Source organism: Capsicum annuum, chromosome 8 (assembly GCF_002878395.1).
Source record: "Capsicum annuum cultivar UCD-10X-F1 chromosome 8, UCD10Xv1.1, whole genome shotgun sequence".
Classification (NCBI taxonomy): Eukaryota; Viridiplantae; Streptophyta; class Magnoliopsida; order Solanales; family Solanaceae; genus Capsicum; species Capsicum annuum.
In genome coordinates, this window is record NC_061118.1 from 26,356,346 (window position 1) to 26,375,081 (window position 18,736).

The 18,736-nt window shown below is 36.5% G+C and overlaps 1 protein-coding gene across 7 annotated transcripts; it reads left to right on the plus strand.

Moving 5' to 3' along the window:
* The first annotated feature begins 8,291 nt into the window (after positions 1-8,291).
* Positions 8,292-16,604, plus strand: LOC107847755 (NADP-dependent malic enzyme). 7 transcript variants are annotated; one of them, XR_007043914.1, is made up of 21 exons: positions 8,293-8,541; positions 8,703-8,905; positions 9,632-9,752; positions 9,847-9,921; positions 11,133-11,284; positions 11,398-11,503; positions 11,657-11,722; positions 13,220-13,315; positions 13,432-13,503; positions 13,636-13,719; positions 13,802-13,900; positions 14,638-14,685; positions 14,769-14,822; positions 14,945-15,043; positions 15,141-15,230; positions 15,360-15,437; positions 15,543-15,617; positions 15,689-15,779; positions 15,976-16,104; positions 16,207-16,403; positions 16,474-16,604. XR_007043914.1 is itself a non-coding variant. In XM_047395360.1 (20 exons), the coding sequence occupies exons 2-20, from the start codon at positions 8,754-8,756 to the stop codon at positions 16,293-16,295; spliced, it is 1,776 nt and encodes a 591-aa protein (XP_047251316.1). In that variant the 5' UTR covers positions 8,293-8,614; positions 8,687-8,753; the 3' UTR covers positions 16,296-16,604. The 7 variants fall into 7 exon arrangements, 6 of the variants coding, with proteins under 6 accessions (XP_047251315.1, XP_047251316.1, XP_047251317.1 ...); XM_047395360.1 differs by having other exon boundaries at positions 8,293-8,614; positions 8,687-8,905; positions 16,207-16,604; XM_047395361.1 differs by having other exon boundaries at positions 8,293-8,614; positions 16,207-16,604.
* The last annotated feature ends 2,132 nt before the right edge of the window (positions 16,605-18,736 follow it).

The following is an 18,736-nucleotide window of genomic DNA, read 5'->3' on the forward strand; positions in this document are numbered from 1 at the left end:
TTCTACATCCACGACCCGAGTGGGCACGTTCGGCCCCGGAATCAATGCTCCGGTGAGGCTCTTTTTTAACCACTCCTTGTAAGTGTCGCTGGCTTCAGGTTCATACCCTATACAGAAAGACACTTCCGTCCACCTTCTCCTTCTCCATCCGTTTATCATGTAGTCTTTGAGCGGGGGCTCACTTTCATCATATTTGGTGAAGAATCTGAGCATAGAATCGATTTAAGGCGTCTCCTGCTTGATCTCGAATTGCCTAAGAACTCTACCAGGATTGTAGGGACGGGTTCCCATGAGACCCGGAAGCACTAGAAAAGGCCACTCACCCCTTCGAATAATGTATTTCCCTGAATGAAGATAGTTAAGGGACCATTGCACATCGTCATCTCTTAATTCTCCAAGCGTTTTAAACCAAAATTCATGAGATGATTCCCTTTTGAACCTGTGTAAAAACAACCACATGTCGTGTGATTCTAGCAGATTCCACCTTGTTTTGTGGTCAGGTTGTGCCGTTCTAGGATTTTTCACCAAATGCATCATCATCCACCATTGTAATATAAGGTTGCAGCCTTTAAAGAAACGATTCTCGACTTGACACCTTTCCAAAGCTCGATATAGGTCGATGACAATCATAGGAGCTAAGTTGTGGAATACCTTTTTAGAATTATACTCTATTCCAAAGAAGAGTGCATGGGTCACTGAGACAACCCTCGAATGAATTGTGCCATTTTCCCCTTGTGGGAACACCATAGTTCCAAGTAGGCCTACCACAAATGCAAAGGATCTCGTCTCCTTCCATTTTGATTTTGACTCATATTTATGCCCGAATTTGTGAAAAGAATTGAATCTCTCGAACCAATGATACAACTCATGAAAAGTGATATTTGCTCTATCACGTTCTCCTAGCCAGGTGTCGTCGTCAGTTAAAAATACCTCCTTGATCTTTTGACGATCCCACACAACCGGGACTAAAATGTTCTTATCAGGCGTCTCCCTTCTCTTAAAACACATTTTCGTACTCTCGTAACAAATCAATACCTCTTTAATGGTAGGAGTCAATTCAACATCCCCAAAGCGAAATACCATATTCTAATCATCCCAAAAAGTTGTTAGTACATGGATCATTTTGGGCCAAGCATCCATCTCGATCAAAGAAGGAAGATGCCCAATGTGTGTTCTAACAATCTTTTTCTCTTCTGCGCTCATGTGGTCCCACTATAGTTTCAAGAAATCATCAGGTTTAGTAACCATCTTGAAATTTTCGTGGGAATGTAGTTGAGCCATATCCTACATGGAAACAGACAAAGATAAACCTTCCCCGGACCCCAAAGGATAATGGATTGAATTAGACAAGCATGTATTTTCTTCAACACATAAATATTATTCATCTGTAATTGACTCGGGGTCAATAAACGTAGGGAAGGTTATCTAATGGGCCCAATACCCCGCTCGGGTACTGGGTCATCCTAGGCTCATGCCTAAAATAGGGTTTTGGTTTCGTTCTATCCTCGGTGTCTAGAGTGGGTTTGAATACTGGTTCTCAAGCGGACAACTTGAGTTTGAAAATACGAACAACGTCAGACGACTCACGTGCTAATAAATCGTTCGTATTTCCAACACATTATTGGAATTGAACAATAGGGGCTGGGACATCCACGAACCCCAAACTAGTTTAAATAGTGCAGAAATATGCTATGAGATGCGATAGTTAAACTTTATAGAATCGAAACATATAAACACATAAACAGTTAATCAAAAGACGAAATCAAACATTTGGTTAGAACCTAGTTAAAGGTCCCCAGCAGAGTCGCCATTTCTATTTTGCGAAAATTTTGACTTTTGAAAGAGAGTCGCCACTTAATTTTGAAAAAGGAATTAAGAAACCTTTATAATGTACTTAGACGATTCAAAATAGAAAAATCGTTTAAGTTAAGAGATTCTAGATAAGCGGTTCCTATTAACGTTTTAGGAAGATGTTAGGCACCTAAAACGTCCTCTAACTTGCGGTTATCCGGACTGTTTGAAAATCATCTTTTGATTAACTTTGAAAAAGTTTTTTTTTTTTAAAAGAAAAGCGATTTTAAGAATATTTTGGTTTTTATGCAAAACTAATTTTTTAGTGACTTAACTAAGGATTTAACTAGGTTCGCCAAGCACACGTAAAGAAAGTAAGAAAATAGAAAAAAGAAAAAGGAGAGAAGTAGTGATTTAGGCTTTTAAACCCAAACCGTCGACCCTGTCCTAATCTAGTTGGGTTTTTGACCCATACTTTCACCTGTCCTAATTCTATATTTTCGAGCCCCTTTTCGGCTCAAGTTTTCACTTTACCTGTATTAAATACAACTTTGTCTTCGAGGCCCGAATGAATAAATAAAATAAATAAAATAAATAAAGACAACAATAAATAAACTAAAATAAAAATAACAGATGAGACTTTTGTCTCTTGGCCGCTTCGAATGTAGGACTTTAATCCATTTCTTCTTCTTTCGACTCCTTGGTTTCGGTATGCCACGAGGTCGAACTTTTGAAAATTTTCCCTCAAAGTTTGACTCGAAAAGATAGGCCTCATTGGCTTTTTAGCAATGCAAAGGAAAGGAAGCCTATTCGGACTCCGGATGGAATTTCCATGCAAAATAAGAAAAATAAAGGAAACATTAATACATATCCGATTGAGAAAGAAAAGAAGGAAAATGAGTAACTAAAAAACTGAATCTTTTATTATGAATACATTCAAAATCCCATAGGATTAGTTGGAAAAGTAATAAAAGCTTAGAAATATAGAGCAAAAGAAAGATAAATAAAGACAATCGGCTCAAGAAAAGGTCATGCTTTGAGCAAAATAGGAAAAGGTACAATCCTGAGTAAACAAGTGTCAAGAAGCAACAAGAATAGAAGGGAAAAACTCCATTTTTTGCAATTTAGACACAAAAATTAAACCAGTAAATATGAAAAAACTGAATTTTTTTCAACGAACATACAAAAAATCCACAAAATTAGTTAACACAAGTATGATGTACATAGCAAGTGGACAAGAGCTCAAATATTATGAACCAAATGAATGAATCTTTTTTTGTAAATACTCAAAGAACCCACAGAACTATTTGACAAAAGTATGATTTACTCGATAAGTGGCCACAAGCCCAAATATCCAAAGCAAAAGAAAGAAAAATCAAGGGAATCAACCAATAAGAGTTCACAGTCTTACAATAAAAAGGAAAGGAAAAAATTGAGCAAGGTAATAACTGTAAAAATCAATAAGAATTCCAAAACTTCCCGTGACATCATTTTAATAGGCATTAACTACAGCGCTAAAACAATCAAAACAAATTAAAATGAGATGAAAAGAATAAAATATTAAAGCAGAATATCAAATATCTCAGTAGCACAACCGATTTTTGCAGATCACAATTATCAATTTTAAAGTAATACAACACTCAACACGCCTATATAAAATCCCAAAATGCTATGTCATCGAATGTATAACACTATAAAGCAGTAAGTAAACAGAGCAAAATAGAGATTGAAGATATCACGAAGTGAAGCATACGAGCAAGGAAAGGAAAGAGAACAACACTCACTGTGACCGAACAATACCCGTAGGTAGATTCGGATTAAGAACTTTCAAAGATGAAAACATGTCATGAGCGTTTCGTCTTTAGTTCTATTTTCACAAGATCATGAACAATCCTAAGAATCCGTAGGATTTATTGTGGATCCAAGACAAAAATAGAAAGATTTGAGTCTTAGATTTTTATTTAGTTTTATAGATTTTGTATTTCAAATCTTGTATATCTAGGTAAGTATATACTTAGTCAAAATATATGCAATAGAATTTTTGTTGTATTCGGCTCAATCCTTTTAGTGATTTTTGCAGATCACAATCATCAACTTTAAAGTAATCCAACACTCAACATGCCTATATAAAATCCCAAAATGCTATGTCATCGAATGTATAACACTATAAAGTAGTAAGTAAACAGAGTAAAGTAGAGATTGAAGTAAACAGAGTAAAGTAGAGATTGAAGATATCACGAAGTGAAGCATACGAGCAAGGAAAGGAAAGAGAACAACACTCACTGTGACCAAACAATACCTGCAGGTAGATTCGGATTAAGAACTTTCAAAGATGAAAACATGTCATGAGTGTTTCGTCTTTAGTTCTATTTTCACAAGATCACGAGTTTTTAATTTGGTTAAGCCTCTTAGACATTGTAAACCAAAGAGACTTAACAAAACTTTTGCTTTAAAGGCAAATTGACTAAACTGATTTCAACGATTTCTCAAATGACTTCAAATAAGGGATACAAGACTAACAACAACGAGGAAAATAAAACTTCATTTCAAAGATTTAGAGACAATCACGTCTAATTAGAAACGAGGAAAATGAGACTAACAACAACCCTATAAAACTACAGCAAGGATGACTGCTATTCCAATCCTCCTCACTATTCTGACAGATTCGAACGAAATGGTCTTTAAAAAAACCTAGGACTTTCTGATAAGCTTTAGGATCCTGCTCATTGTCCTTTTGGCATACGAGAAGCCAAAGAAACTTGAGAGGTAGCTCTGCTAGCAACGCTGCTAGCTCGACAATTAAGACTCCATCCAATAGTAACAATAGACAAAACACTGTCAAATAACAATTACAACTAAAACAACATTCGTTAAGACTATTAAGCACAGTCCAAGCAATAAACTTTAACTAGTCAACTAGCTATTCAAGCCACAAACAGTACACAAAACGAGAGTATCAAATTGGAAATCTACCAACAATTAACTATGGCTATCGAATCCATCTACCAGCAAACAACCCAGCATACAATCATACTGAAAATTTATTCATAACTACAGAAGATCGAGATGAAGTAGAAGAGATCGAAACTTGAACGAGAAAAAGGGCATTACCTATTCGAGAGCAGCAAAATAGGACTATGAACTGACGTCGGACTCCACCACCACCGGAAAGCTCGATGCCGTTACACAAATTTCAACTAGCTGACCTCTTCTTCCTAAAATCTTTGTTAAATAAAACTTCCTCTTTCACGAGGCCCATTTTTCCTCTCTTTTCGAACCTAACTTTTCTTAGGAAAATTTTTTCGCACTCAAATTTTCCAACCCTAGAATTTCAAAACCTCCTTCTTAAACCCTAAAAATTTTGAACCCTAATTCTCTAACCTTAGAATTTCGAAAACCCTCCAATTTTCCCCCTCCAAAAAAAATCCCCTAACAGTGACCCAAATGGGTCTTTATATAGAAGATGAATTAGGGGTAGGTTAGGAACTTAAAAAAAAGTAATTCAAAATCTTTCAAAATTGGATTACCCCCAACAAATTATACCGATTGTATCAATTTTAAAATTGGTGGACCAATAAGATTTAGGAAAAATGAATTTCCGCCAAGAGCCAATGAAGTTGTGATATACATGTACGAAATCGTACCATTGTTACCGAGATTCACGAATTTAAGCCGTTGTGGTGCATGAGGTGTCCAGTTTTTAAAACTCTCATCAAAGAAAATGGCTTAATCGATGGGTCAGGTTGAAGAGAGAGATGGGTTAGTTGGGTTCGCGGGTATGGTCAGATTGTCGGGCTAACGTTGGTACTATTGCGATGGTTTAGAAGAGTTGTCCTTTATTAATGAAGGTCGTTGATGTTGTTGTTGTTTTCTGATGGTTTATGTTTGAAGAGGAGAATGGAATTGGGCTGAGTTATTAATGGAAGTGGGTTGGTGTGGCTTGGGCTGTTGGTGATGATCCCTTGAAGGGTAATTGGGCTGCTACTGATTTGCTAATTGGGTCCAAATTGGAGATTTGGCCATTCATTTAAGTTTTGGCCAAATTGAAGATCAATTGGCCAATTGCATCGCAATTGTGGTCAATTTGATTTCAATTATGGCCAAATTAAATGAAAATTTGAAATGGATTAATATCTCATTTAACTCCGAGCTTCTTGATTCGATAAAATCAAATATATATTTATTCGAATAAGTTATTTTCAAGAATAAATTGTACTTCAATCAAGATTTTAGTCATTATAATTTATTTCAAGACAACCTTGATTAAAATTCGATATTTTTATAAAAATAGATATTTAAGTAACAACATTACAACTCCGTACAACTGAATACGATAATTTATAATCGCTACTTAAAATAACGAAATTACCCCGATAAATACTTTTGAAAAGTTTCTTTATTCGATAAAATAAATATTGTTATTTTATTAAAAATCAAAGAAACTCGAGATTAAACGTAGTTGTGGAGGGCAAAAATTAGGTGTCAACAACAGAACACTCCTGAGGCGAGCCTCTACTTCATCCATTCTTCCCCAATATGGTGGGAGACATCTTCGTCAATCTCTCCATTTTCCTAAATCATAGATCCGAGATACTTAAAACTATCCCTCTTACAACAACCTGGGAATCCAACCTTACTACCACCTCATTCTCCTGCATCAAGTTATTAAATTTACATTCCAAATACTCTGTCTTGGTCCTACTCAACCTGAACCCTTTAGACGCAAGGGTTTGTCTCCAAACCTCTAATTTATCATCCCCCCATCTCATCACTCAAAACTACATCATCTGTAAAAATCATACACCAAGGCATCTCTCCTTAAATATGCCAGGTCAATACATCCATCACCAACGCAAACAAAAATAGGCTAAGATTCAATTCTTAATGCAACCCTGTCAAGACAGAAAAATGCTCTGAATCTCCTCTCATGTCCTTACCTGAGTCTTTGCTCCATTATACATGTCCTTAATTGATCTGATGTATGCCATCAGGACTCTACTCACCTTTAAAGAACCTCTCTATGGACTTTGTCATACGCCTTCTCCAGGTCGATGAACACCATATGTAAGTTCCCCTTCCTTTCACTATACAGCTCCATCAGTCTCCGCACCAAGTGAATTTCCTCTATCTTCGAGCGAACGGGCATATCCAAACCGATTTTCTGAAATAGACACAATCCTCCTCAACGTTCGCTTGACCACTCTCTCCCAAATCTTTATAGTGTGATTCAACAATTTAATACCCCTATAATTGTTGCAACTCCGGATATCACCCTTGTTCTTATATTAATGAATCATAGTACTCCATCTCCAAGCCTCGGGCATTTTTTCTGTCTTGAAAATGCCGTTAAACAATTCAATCAACCATGTTAGACCAGCCCCGCCAGTAAACTTTTAAAAATTCACTAGAATCTTGTCACCTGTCGCCCTACCCCTTTGCATCCTGCGAATAGCCTCTGACCTCCTCCATCTTAAAACGTCTATAATAACTGAAATCACGACACTCCTTTGAGTGCTCCAGCTTCCCTAACACAATTTCTCTATCTCCCTTATCATTCAAAAGTCTATAAAAATATGACTGCCATGTTCTCTTAATGTGAGCGTCCTCCATCAGCACTTTACCATCCTCCTCCTTAATGCACTTCACTTGATCGAGGTCACGACCCTTCCGCTCCCTAGCCTTAGCCAGCCTAAACAACCTCTTTTCCCTGCCTCTGTCCTCTAACCCCGCATACAAGCTCTCAAACGTTGTCGTCTTAATAGCCATATCTGCTAACTTAGCTTCCTTCTTAGCTAACTTGTACTCCTCCCTATTTACCCGCTTCTCCTCTTCGTCCTTACTCTCAACCAACTTAGCATACTGGTTCAAGAGAAAAAGAAAAGATATTTGATTGAGAAAGCAAAGCGTGAGGCATGAAATTTTTCAAATAGAGAAAGGGGAGGTACTAAAATTTATCAATCAAACAACTTTTAATATATATTTGCTTCCTCGTTAGAAAGATAAATTACGAATATTAGATGACAAATACAATAGTGTGAAGTATGCACTTGAGAAATTTAAAATTCCAAATACATTGTTGAATAATTAAAAATGTTCAAATATGTATTTGAGACAAATATAGTGTTAAAAATATTTTTAAGCCGATAAGTTAACAAAAGACAAATATATAAGGTAAATCACAAATATTAAAGATGTTCCATTTTTTTCTCTGTTATACTACCTCCTTCGTCTCCCCTTCATCTGTGAATCGGAGAATATACTGAATAAATGAGAATGTTGTTGTTGTATTAGCCCCTTCACTTCTAGTTGTCAATTTTTGATTTTACATGATTTTTATGAAATAATAATTGAAATGGAGATTATTTTACTATAGTGTCTATGTTAATTTATATTAGAATTAGATCTTGAAAAGTAATTTGATGAATAAAGTAATTTAATAAATAAATAATTAATGCTAAACGTAAACTATTAAAAAAAGGCACAGTAATGAATAATTGGACTTGGGGAAAGGGAGGATGAGGTAGGGGAGAAATATGTGATCATGAGGAAGACAAAGCGATAACGGGGAGAGAGGATTGTAAAAAATGCCAATAAAGAAACCTTTAAAATTGGACAGTTCCAACTAACTCATTTTCTTTGTGTAATGTAACGCGTAATTCTCCGGCTCCCTCTCTCTCTTTGTCTGCCCAGTTAACACCTGTACTTAATTCCTTTTTCACCATGATCTCATTTACCATACCCAATTTCCTGGTACCATTTTTCACTTTCACACTTCAAATTTATTACAGCATTTTGAATTCTTTTTTTTCTTGGGTTATAAAAGGTGGGTTTTTCTGTTCTTGGTAGCAGAAACAAGAAACAAGAAACAAGAACGATTATTTATTTGTTGTTTCAGTTTGTTTCATTGGCAGAGAAAGGCATTGGGCAAAAGAAGATCAGGACGAATAAACATAAGAGTGGTTATGGAGAGCACATTGAAGGAATTATCAAATGGTGAGTCTGTTCTTGACGTAAAAGATAAATGTGGCGTAGGAGGTGGTGTTGAGGATTTGTATGGAGAGGATAGAGCCACGGAAGATCAGACTATTACCCCATGGACTTTTTCTGTTGCCAGGTAATCTCATCTATGGATTGTGTTAATATGTAACTTTTACTCTTTTAGTAGTCCTGTAGGAAGGGGTGCCGTTATTGTCATGTGACCATGAGAATACGGTTCAGACCGTGGAAACAGCCTCACCGTGGAAACAGCGTCTTGCAGAAATGCAGGGTAAGACTGTGTGAATTGAGATTCTAGGATTTGTAGAACATTTGCACCTCTAGGGAAAAAGAAGGAAAAAATGTATTAATTTGGAATTGATCCTTAGTCGTCAAGGTTAATGACTCAACATTCAACTAAATGCACCATTTAACCTTTTTGTAACATGGGTGTTAAATATAACATTCTACCAATTTTAGAAAATATATACATAAAATACCTAGTTTTATGGAGAAACCACAGCTTTACGTGCCCCATTTTTCTTCTATAAATTTGCCACTGCGAGCATAGCGGGAACTTTAGTGCACCAGTCTGCCCTTTTGTGTCCGGTAGTTCACAATATTTGGGAGGCTGCCGTTAGTTGTCCTGTAGATCACAATTTAGGGGGAACTAATGTGTAGTTGGAATTTGTGTTATTAACCTCTTCTCCTTTGGATCATTTTAGTTTTATTCAGTTCTCCGTATTGCACGGTTGGAGTTACTAATTAATGATTGTTTGGTCGTGAAAATAGCAGATTTACTTTGTGTTATCGAACTATATATGATAATTAGTTGTTTTTTGACAATCATTATTACTGATTTCAGTGGATATAGTTTGTTACGTGATCCACACTACAACAAAGGGCTTGCCTTCACTGATGCAGAGAGAGATGCTCACTATCTGCGTGGCCTTCTACCTCCCAGCGTTTCAAACCAAGAACTTCAGGTCATTTTATAATCCTTGATATAGTCTTGATGAGTTATTTTCTTTCCATTTTCGCTCATAAGTAGACTTGTAATCCTTTTTCATCAATTATCAGGAGAAGAAAGTGATGCACAATCTCCGCCTGTATCAAGTTCCACTGCAAAGATACATGGCCATGATGGATCTTCAGGTAGTTTACCTCTCAATATCACCGCATGATTATAGATTCCACATCAGGTTCATTTTATTAACTTAAGTGAACTTAGTAGGAGGTTAGAGGTAGGATCTTCTTCTAAGTTTCTGCGACAGGAGTAAAGTCTTGGATTTACTCTTCAAATGATGTATGTGGTTGGAAGTAACATTACTTTTTATGTGTCAGTAGTAGGCCATGCAGTTCAGAATCTGACAGTTTACACTTGGAATTTCCATGTAGCATCGCTATATCATATATTGTCCAGAATTTGCTTAGTTTCTCATTCTACTTTTTATTTTAATATGCATTTTACCCTTCTTCTCCCTCCAGAGAGAATGTTAAGCTATCATTTTCAAAATTGAACATCCAAAATAAAGATGCTGAGAGGGATGTGTGGGCATCTTGGTGCGATAAGATTAGGAATGAGGATATCCGAGCTAAGGTGGGAGTCGCCTCCGATGTGGACAAGATATGGGAAGTGAGGTTGAGATGATTTGGGCATGTGAAAAGGAGATGCTCATATGCCCCAGTGAGGAGGTGCGAGAGGTTGGATATGGTGGGTACAAGGAGAGGTAGAGGTAGACCGAAAAAGTATTGGGAAGAGATGATTAAACAAGACATGGCACAACTTCAGCTTACCGAGGACATTGCCTTAGATAGGAGGGTGTTGAGGTCGCGGATTTAGGGTAGAAGGTTAGTACGTAGTGGAATATTATCTTGCTTTTCGATGGGTTTAGGCTTAGTGGTATCTGTCGTAGTATTAGCCTTATTCTTGTGGTGTCTTGCTTTTGATTTCTATCATCCTTTGTTGTTTATGGTGTTTCAGTTATTGCACTATTTTGTTGTTGTTACTGTGTCCTTATTAGTTGCTATTTTTTATTCACTATTCTTTTCCATTTCCATACCTACTTTGATCTGTTGTATCAAGCCGAGGGTCCTCTAGAAAGCCTTTCTACCTCCATGAGGAGGGTAAGGTCTGTGTACACTCCATCGTCGTCAAACCCAACTTGTGGAATTCAACTCGGTATGTTGTTGTTGTTGAACATCCAAAATGATTTAGCATTGTCTAAGGGAATACACTCCCATGAAAACACAACTTGGCTGTTCTAAGTTATTTCATGATGAATAAACTCTGCCACCAGACTAATAGATTATTCTGTGTCTATGCTGCTTATATTCTGCTAATAACTTATTTTTCCAATGCTCAGGAAAGAAATGAGAGGTTATTTTACAAGCTTCTCATCGATAATGTTGAAGAGCTATTGCCAGTAGTTTATACCCCGACAGTTGGTGAGGCTTGCCAGAAGTATGGAAGCATTTTCAAGCGTCCTCAGGGTCTCTTTATCAGCTTAAAGGAAAAGTAATTTTCTTTTTTCCAGCCATCCATGTGATGGAGCTATTTTCTGTTGGTTGAATACATCAGATGCTCTTCTCTGCCCAAGATAATGTAACCCTTACCACTGGAATTTTCAGGGGAAAGATTCTTGAGGTATTGAAAAACTGGCCTGAGAAGTCTATCCAAGTCATTGTTGTTACTGATGGAGAGCGGATATTAGGACTTGGTGATCTTGGCTGTCAGGTAACTTGCCAAATTTGACTGGCTTTTAGATTATTCCCTGATACTCTGTTATTTGAACAGCCTGACGGAACTAACTGGAGACCATCTCTACTTTACTTATACACAGTGCCAGATGGATAATATAAATGACCAAAAGTTCCAAAATTGTTTCAGGGCATGGGTATTCCTGTTGGAAAGCTCTCTCTTTATACTGCTCTTGGGGGTGTTCGTCCCTCAGTAGTAAGCAGTGTTCCAATTTTCTTTCTTTGTACATTTGATTATTATCTCAAACTGATGCTCGCGCCTTTCTATGCTTTTGTTTTTCCTTTAACATAATGAGCTTATAAGGGACACCGCTCCTTTAAAACTAAAAAAAGCATTAGTTTCCAAGTAGCTACTTAGTTATTTGAAATTTAAAACATATTATAGGTTAGTACATTTCTGCTTTGGAACTTCAGTTTTTTTTTTGTTTTCTGTTTTCTATTTCTTTCTTTTTGGACTGTCATCCATGACAATTATATTAACATGTATTAATCATTTTTTGCAAATACAATCTTGTTACAGTTGTCCTAAGCTGGGGTCTATCGGAAACAACCTCTCTACTTCACCTGAGGTAGTGGTATGATCTGCGTACACTCTACCCTCCCCAGACCCCACTATGTGGGAATATACTGGGTATGTTGTAGTTGTTGTTGTACAATCTTGTTACTGGTACTAATTTCTTCAATCATCTCTTCAATATTGGCACCACCCATGAGGAATTTCATGTACTCCACTGTTTATTTCAACTTCTACTTGAAAAAAGAGAATTTGAAGTTTGAAAAACTAGTTCAGAAGTGTTTCAGGTGAAATAGTGGTTCCACTCACAAAACTTCGACTCTTTTTCCTGACGAAATTCATGTCCAAAACACAATATCAACTTCCAAATACCCCTTTTCAACTTCAACTTCAGATACCCTTTTTTCAAACTTCAACCAAATATTGTTCAAATTCCCACTTAGTATTCACTGTGATACTTTCACCTTTGTTTTTCCTCAAATTTCTCATCATATTAGCTTTATGTTAATATTGATAGCACTCCCAATAATATTTTTTATTTACTATTACTATTGTCATGAAATAGACCTTGAACACAACTCAAACCCAAAAGATAGCTCATGAGACTCTTTCTGAAGACCCACCATATCAGGATGTATTGACCAATTGCCTGCACCAATATCAGGCACTTAGCACGCTCCCCGTGTGCCCATAATTGAACATTTGGAGCATTAACAACATAATATGGAGGCCCAAAATTGGATAAATCAAGAATAGAAATTCTATTTTAGAATAGGAATGTGTTTGGCTTTGGTACCATGTTAAGAAAATGAACCTTGGCCTAACTCAGCCCCAAAAGATTAACTCTTGAGGTTAGATTTTCCCAACACATGAAGAGACAAAACCCATTTCCACCACTAATGTGGGACACTTAACGACCATTATTACTATCATCATACTTTTTTTTAATTATAAGAAGAAATCGGTACGGGAAACTGATTTTCTCCTACTACGCTATATCAATTTTCTTTATTCACAACAACAACAACAACAACATACCCAGTGTAATCCCACAAAGTGGGGTCTGGGGAGGGTAATGTGTACTTAGCCCATGCAACTACCTCAAATGAAATAGAGGTTGTATCCAAATTTTCTTTATTCACCGTGTCAGAAATTCACTATTGTTTTTTTTACCTTCAGTGTCTACCTATAACCATCGATGTTGGCACGAACAATCAGCAATTACTGGATGACGAGTTCTATATTGGACTCAAGCAGAAAAGAGCTAGGGGGCAGGTCTGGTGACCTTTTCACTCTTTTACTTTGTGTTGTCAGACTACAGATGAAAATAATGCAGTCATTGAATCTTCCTTTCGGGAAGCTGAAATTACATTCATGTTGTGCTCTTAAAGGAATATGCTGAACTTCTGTTGGAGTTTATGTCTGCAGTTAAGCAAAACTATGGAGAGAGAGTCCTCATTCAGGTATATCACTAACTAGAAATATCCCTGTGCAATTCTTCTACCCTCCTCCTCCAAGCATCATGAAGCACCAATGTGAAGGATTTCGTCAGTTCAGTTCATTTATGTTCTAAAGTTGTCTGATTATTTTTTCAGTTTGAAGATTTTGCAAACCACAATGCATTTGAGCTTCTTGCAAAGTATCGCACAACACATCTTGTATTCAACGATGATATCCAGGTAGATATCGCGAGAATAGCTGTCAACTTGAAACTTTGCCTTCACTTTGAGTGGATTAATAATTTTTGTACTGGCTTTGCAGGGGACAGCATCTGTTGTTCTGGCCGGGCTTATCGCATCTCTAAAACTACTTGGTGGAACACTTGCTGACCATACATTTTTATTCTTAGGTGCTGGAGAGGTGAGATTCTCGAATATTGCTCCTTCACATTTTTTGGGTTATTTAATTTCTCTTCAAGAGTTTCATATTCTGTACTGATGCTGTATATTGGTTTGGACTTGATTAATTGACACATTTTGTGCTACTTAAAACAGTTAGTTTTATGACATCCTTGCTCTGTGAGAGCTTCAGCTTCTAACAGTATGATAGGATTGACTTTTTGCTTTTATTTGAGGTGAAGCAAGGGTTCAGTACATTAATCTTGTATTCACTTATTCAATACAGTTGATTCGTACACATTTTAATGTATGTATTAGCTTTAAAATAGAAAATTAATTTGCTAACGTCACAAATTAAGGTTCTACCTTTACATTCTCCATTTTAAGTTCTGATGATATTTTGGCCTAGGAATTTATCAGCTGCTTCGGAGATTGTTAATAATAAAATCGACCAATCGCAGTATGTCTGTTTCATTTCTTTGCAATCTAGAAACCTTGGCCATCTCCTGGCAATGGACTGAGATGAAAGAGCTTACAACCTCCCCATCATGAAACGTGGCTATTTGTGCTGCTAGTCTGTCTGCTAAAAGAACTTTTTTCTGGATTAGCTAGAGCGTGTGGATTATACACAAAATGGTCATATACATTGGCAACTTTTTTAAGTGTCATCAAAATACAGATCAACATATCAATAAGAGCATACTGTGTTTCAGCATCAGGGATTTTATATTTAACTATCTTGTCTTTGTCTTCCTGAAGGCTGGAACTGGTATTGCTGAGCTCATAGCACTTGAGATAACAAAAAAGGTGTTAACTACTTATCATTTTCTCCTTTTCCATTTCTTTCTTGTTTGGAGCTTCTTCACTCACAGTCCAAATTCACCTTGCAGACTAGTGTTCCATTAGAAGTGGCTCGAAAGAAGATTTGGCTGGTTGATTCTAAGGTACTAAATTCCCAGTTCAATGCTACGCACATGATATTGATCTCTGCCTACATGCTAGACTGTCATTTACATTGTTACCAGCATCTCCTTCTCCAGTTAAAACAGTTCTTAATGTATTACAGGGACTGATTGTAAGTTCTCGTGTGGAGTCCCTTCAGCACTTCAAAAAGCCATGGGCTCATGATCACGAACCTGTTAAGGAACTTATAGATGCCGTGAAGGTGCGAAGTTTGCATCTTTTTCTTAAAAGCTGGATGTAACTTAACGAATATGATGGCAAAACACATTCCTCATGTCAATTTGTTCTCCATTTTTCAGGCAATAAAGCCAACTGTTCTAATAGGAACTTCCGGAGTTGGAAAAACATTTACGAAGGAAGTTGTTGAGGCTATGGCTTCTCTCAATCCGGTGGGTCTTCCCTTTCTCTCAATCACACACATGCACTGACAAACAAAAATATACATGCATAATAATGCCATACAAGCTCTATGAATCATAGTTTACCATAAAGTTTCTAATTTTGGCACATATTAACAGAAACCTCTTGTTATGGCTCTGTCAAATCCAACATCACAAGCTGAATGTACAGCTGAGGAAGCTTATACATGGAGTAAGGTAAATTCCGTTCGAGAAGTTACATAGCCCATGGCTTTCTATGAAGCCACAAAATTTGTATGTTAACTGAGCCTGTTGTCTCTTTCCCCTTTCTGCCACCTACAGGGTCATGCAATCTTTGCTAGTGGAAGCCCATTTGACCCTTTCGAGTTTGAGGGACGGACATTTGTGTCTGGCCAGGTACTGCTCTTTTCCAAAAATAATTGACTGTCAGTAATAAATTGGATTCTTACCCTTCTTTTGCTTTATAGGCCAATAACGCCTACATATTCCCTGGATTTGGTTTGGGGATTATTATGTCCGGCACAATCCGTGTGCATGATGATATGCTACTAGCAGCCTGTAAGTATATGTATATCAATGTCATCAAGAACTTGCGTATTCTTCAAATCAGATTTAGAATTTCATATAACCTCTTTTATCAGTCAATTTAATATGTACAATAGCATGATGCTTATTTAATGGGATGCTAGCAAAAGGAGGGAAAAAAACTCTTCATGCAAGTAATTTGACTCCAATTATTTCTTTCATGCAACAGCGGAAGCTTTAGCAGCTGAGGTGACCGAGGATGACTATTTAAAGGGACGGATATACCCACCATTCACTAACATCAGAAAAATATCAGCTCATATAGCAGCCGAAGTAGCTGCAAAGGCATATGAACTTGGTCAGTACTCCAAATATTAAAGTGATTTAACAAATTTCATTAGACACCAAATTCAAACTTGCTGATGATGAATCTTTTAACTTACATCACCCACTTTTTCAGGTTTAGCAACACATCTCCCTCGTCCTAAGGATCTCGTTAAGTATGCTGAAAGCTGTATGTACACTCCAGTCTACCGTCACTATCGCTAAACTGGGAATTTTGGCTGAGATTTAATCCCATTTTCGGCTACATTAGGAGCTTTGAGTTTTAGGTTCACCCTTAGTTTTTTGAAATATTCTGTACGCTACTTCAAATACATCCTACCCCCCCCAGACCCCACCAGGTGGGAATACACTGGGTTTGTTGTTGTTGTTCTACTTCAAATACATAGTAGTGTCATTCATGTTTGTAGTAAAACACCGATTCACTCCTTGAGACGTAATTCAGTCTTCATAGAATTCTCGAGATATTTTCTTAAGAAGATTCATAGAAAGAAGAGATTTTTTTGTTTTTTCTCTTATTTTTCTCTGCACGTTAAACATTGTTGGCTAGTTCATATCAGTGTTTGAAAAGACAGTTTTGCATCTCGCCCTCGGGCCTCGCCCTGAAGCAAGGCTCTGGCAAAATGCCTCGAGACATAGGAGTGGGGCTTTAATCTTGTGAAGCTTACGGTCTTAAGCACCCGACTATAGACCTTAAGCACGCCTAACGCCCAATGCTCGTGGCTCGCCTAACAGATCTTAGGCAAATTATGGATCGAATTCCTTATTTGACATTGTTGATTCCTATAATTCTATAATAAATAAATAACGCTTAATAGTTTTTTTCATTAACATGAAAAAAGTTTGAGACTACCTTAAAAAGCAAGTCATTGCATTGCATATTTACTATTTGAAAGCATCGTTAGGGTGAATATCATTTGACATTTCTTTTAAAAATATTTAATTAGTCGAATTTTACATCCTCACTTATCATTGGTCTTCATATTATTGTCATATGTCTCAAATTAACATATTTTATTATTTATCATACGTCTCAAAATACTCGCTATTTAAAATTTAATTATCACGAAATATTGAATCTTCATTCTAATCTAGGTGATCAACCACTTCGAATCGAACAATAAGTAAATTATTGTATTTTATTAACTCAAAATTACCATGAGGGTACTAAACGCTTATTGTTTATTTTCTTTTAGGAATGTAATTGCATAGCACAATAGTAATATATTGTACAAAAAAAATAATTCTTTTATTATTTGAAGGTACAAATATTAGAGTTGATTAACATATTATAGTAGCTATTGATTTTTTATTTAAAAATGGTCAATTACCCCTCAAATCTTTAGTTGAAATCTCAACTACACACTCAACCTTTATGAGAATCCCATTACCCCTCTAAACATTTTTTTAGTGTATTTTATACCCCTCCAATTACTGACGTGTCAATATAAACCAAACAATTACCCATGTTTGTGTACTCACGCTCGGCCCACCTACTTTTTTAGTTCCCTCCTAAAACGCCATTTTCATGGATTTCACTCACATCTTTCAGCTCTCTATACACACACACCATCTACAACACTACACATAAAGAAATGCACACAATACACAGACTACTACACACAGTCATACGCGAGAGGGGAGAAACAGTTAAAGACAACAGAGAAAAAGAGGGAAAAACAACCATATCGAATTTAACAACAACAAAGTGGATCCAAAGTTCCAAATTACTTATGCAGATTCCCGATCTTTCACAAAGTTCAAAAAATTTAACAATTTCATCTTCAGTTAAAAAATTCCTATTATGTTCATCTTCAATTGGTGAAAAATTGTGATTGCCATGGAACTTGAGACAATCTTAATAAGTTTAACAATTTCACTACCCTGTCAAATATCTGATACGAATCGCAATTGAAAGAGAAGCAAGGATGAAAAGAAATATAAGATATATTCTAAAACTCGAAACTCGAGATCTGGGTTTCTTAGCAGCAGCAGAACTCTTCTTCACAGTTGCTGACACCATTTTTGCTAAATTCAACAAGAGTAATTTGCTCGGTATTTTGAGAATTGAGAAATAATGAATTGTGGGAAATTTGATAAAACTGTGAATGGTATATAAAGGGAAATAATGAAATTTGATTAGAAAATAGTTGTGTATGATGCGGTGTTTGTGAACAGTGAATTACCAACGAACACTTCGATTTTTGAATTGAAATTGTGGGTGGTTATTGGGATATTTGGTGGAGCTGTATTTGTTCTCATATCCAAGAGATGAGATTTGGCATTTGGAGATGAAGGATTATGTTGGGTTTAATTGGAGAAGACAACATTAGTTAATAATTAAAAATAATGACATATATTATACATGTGGTACCTAAAAATACTGATTTTGTAGGGTTGAAGCCCCAACTGACGCGCCTATTGGGGGTGTTCTCACCTCCCATGACACGTCAGTAATTGGAGGGGTATAAATTACAATAAAAAAATAATGGGACTCTTATAATGGTTGAGTGTGTAGTTGGGATTTCAATCAAAGGTTGGAGGGGTAATAGACTATTTGCTCTTATATTTATAAAAGAGAGAAGTTTTAATTAGGGAAAAGGACATTGTGTAGCCTTTTTTAAAAAAAATAACTCAAGTTTGGGCAT

Excerpts from the sequence above, each read along its gene's own strand:
- LOC107847755 (XM_016692219.2), top strand. The coding sequence starts at position 8,512 with ATGATCTCATTTACCATACCCAATTTCCTG. Across the intron at positions 9,753-9,846 it reads TTTCAAACCAAGAACTTCAG|GAGAAGAAAGTGATGCACAA; the intron begins GTCATTTTATAA and ends ATCAATTATCAG. Across the intron at positions 15,231-15,359 it reads CTATGGCTTCTCTCAATCCG|AAACCTCTTGTTATGGCTCT; the intron begins GTGGGTCTTCCC and ends ACATATTAACAG.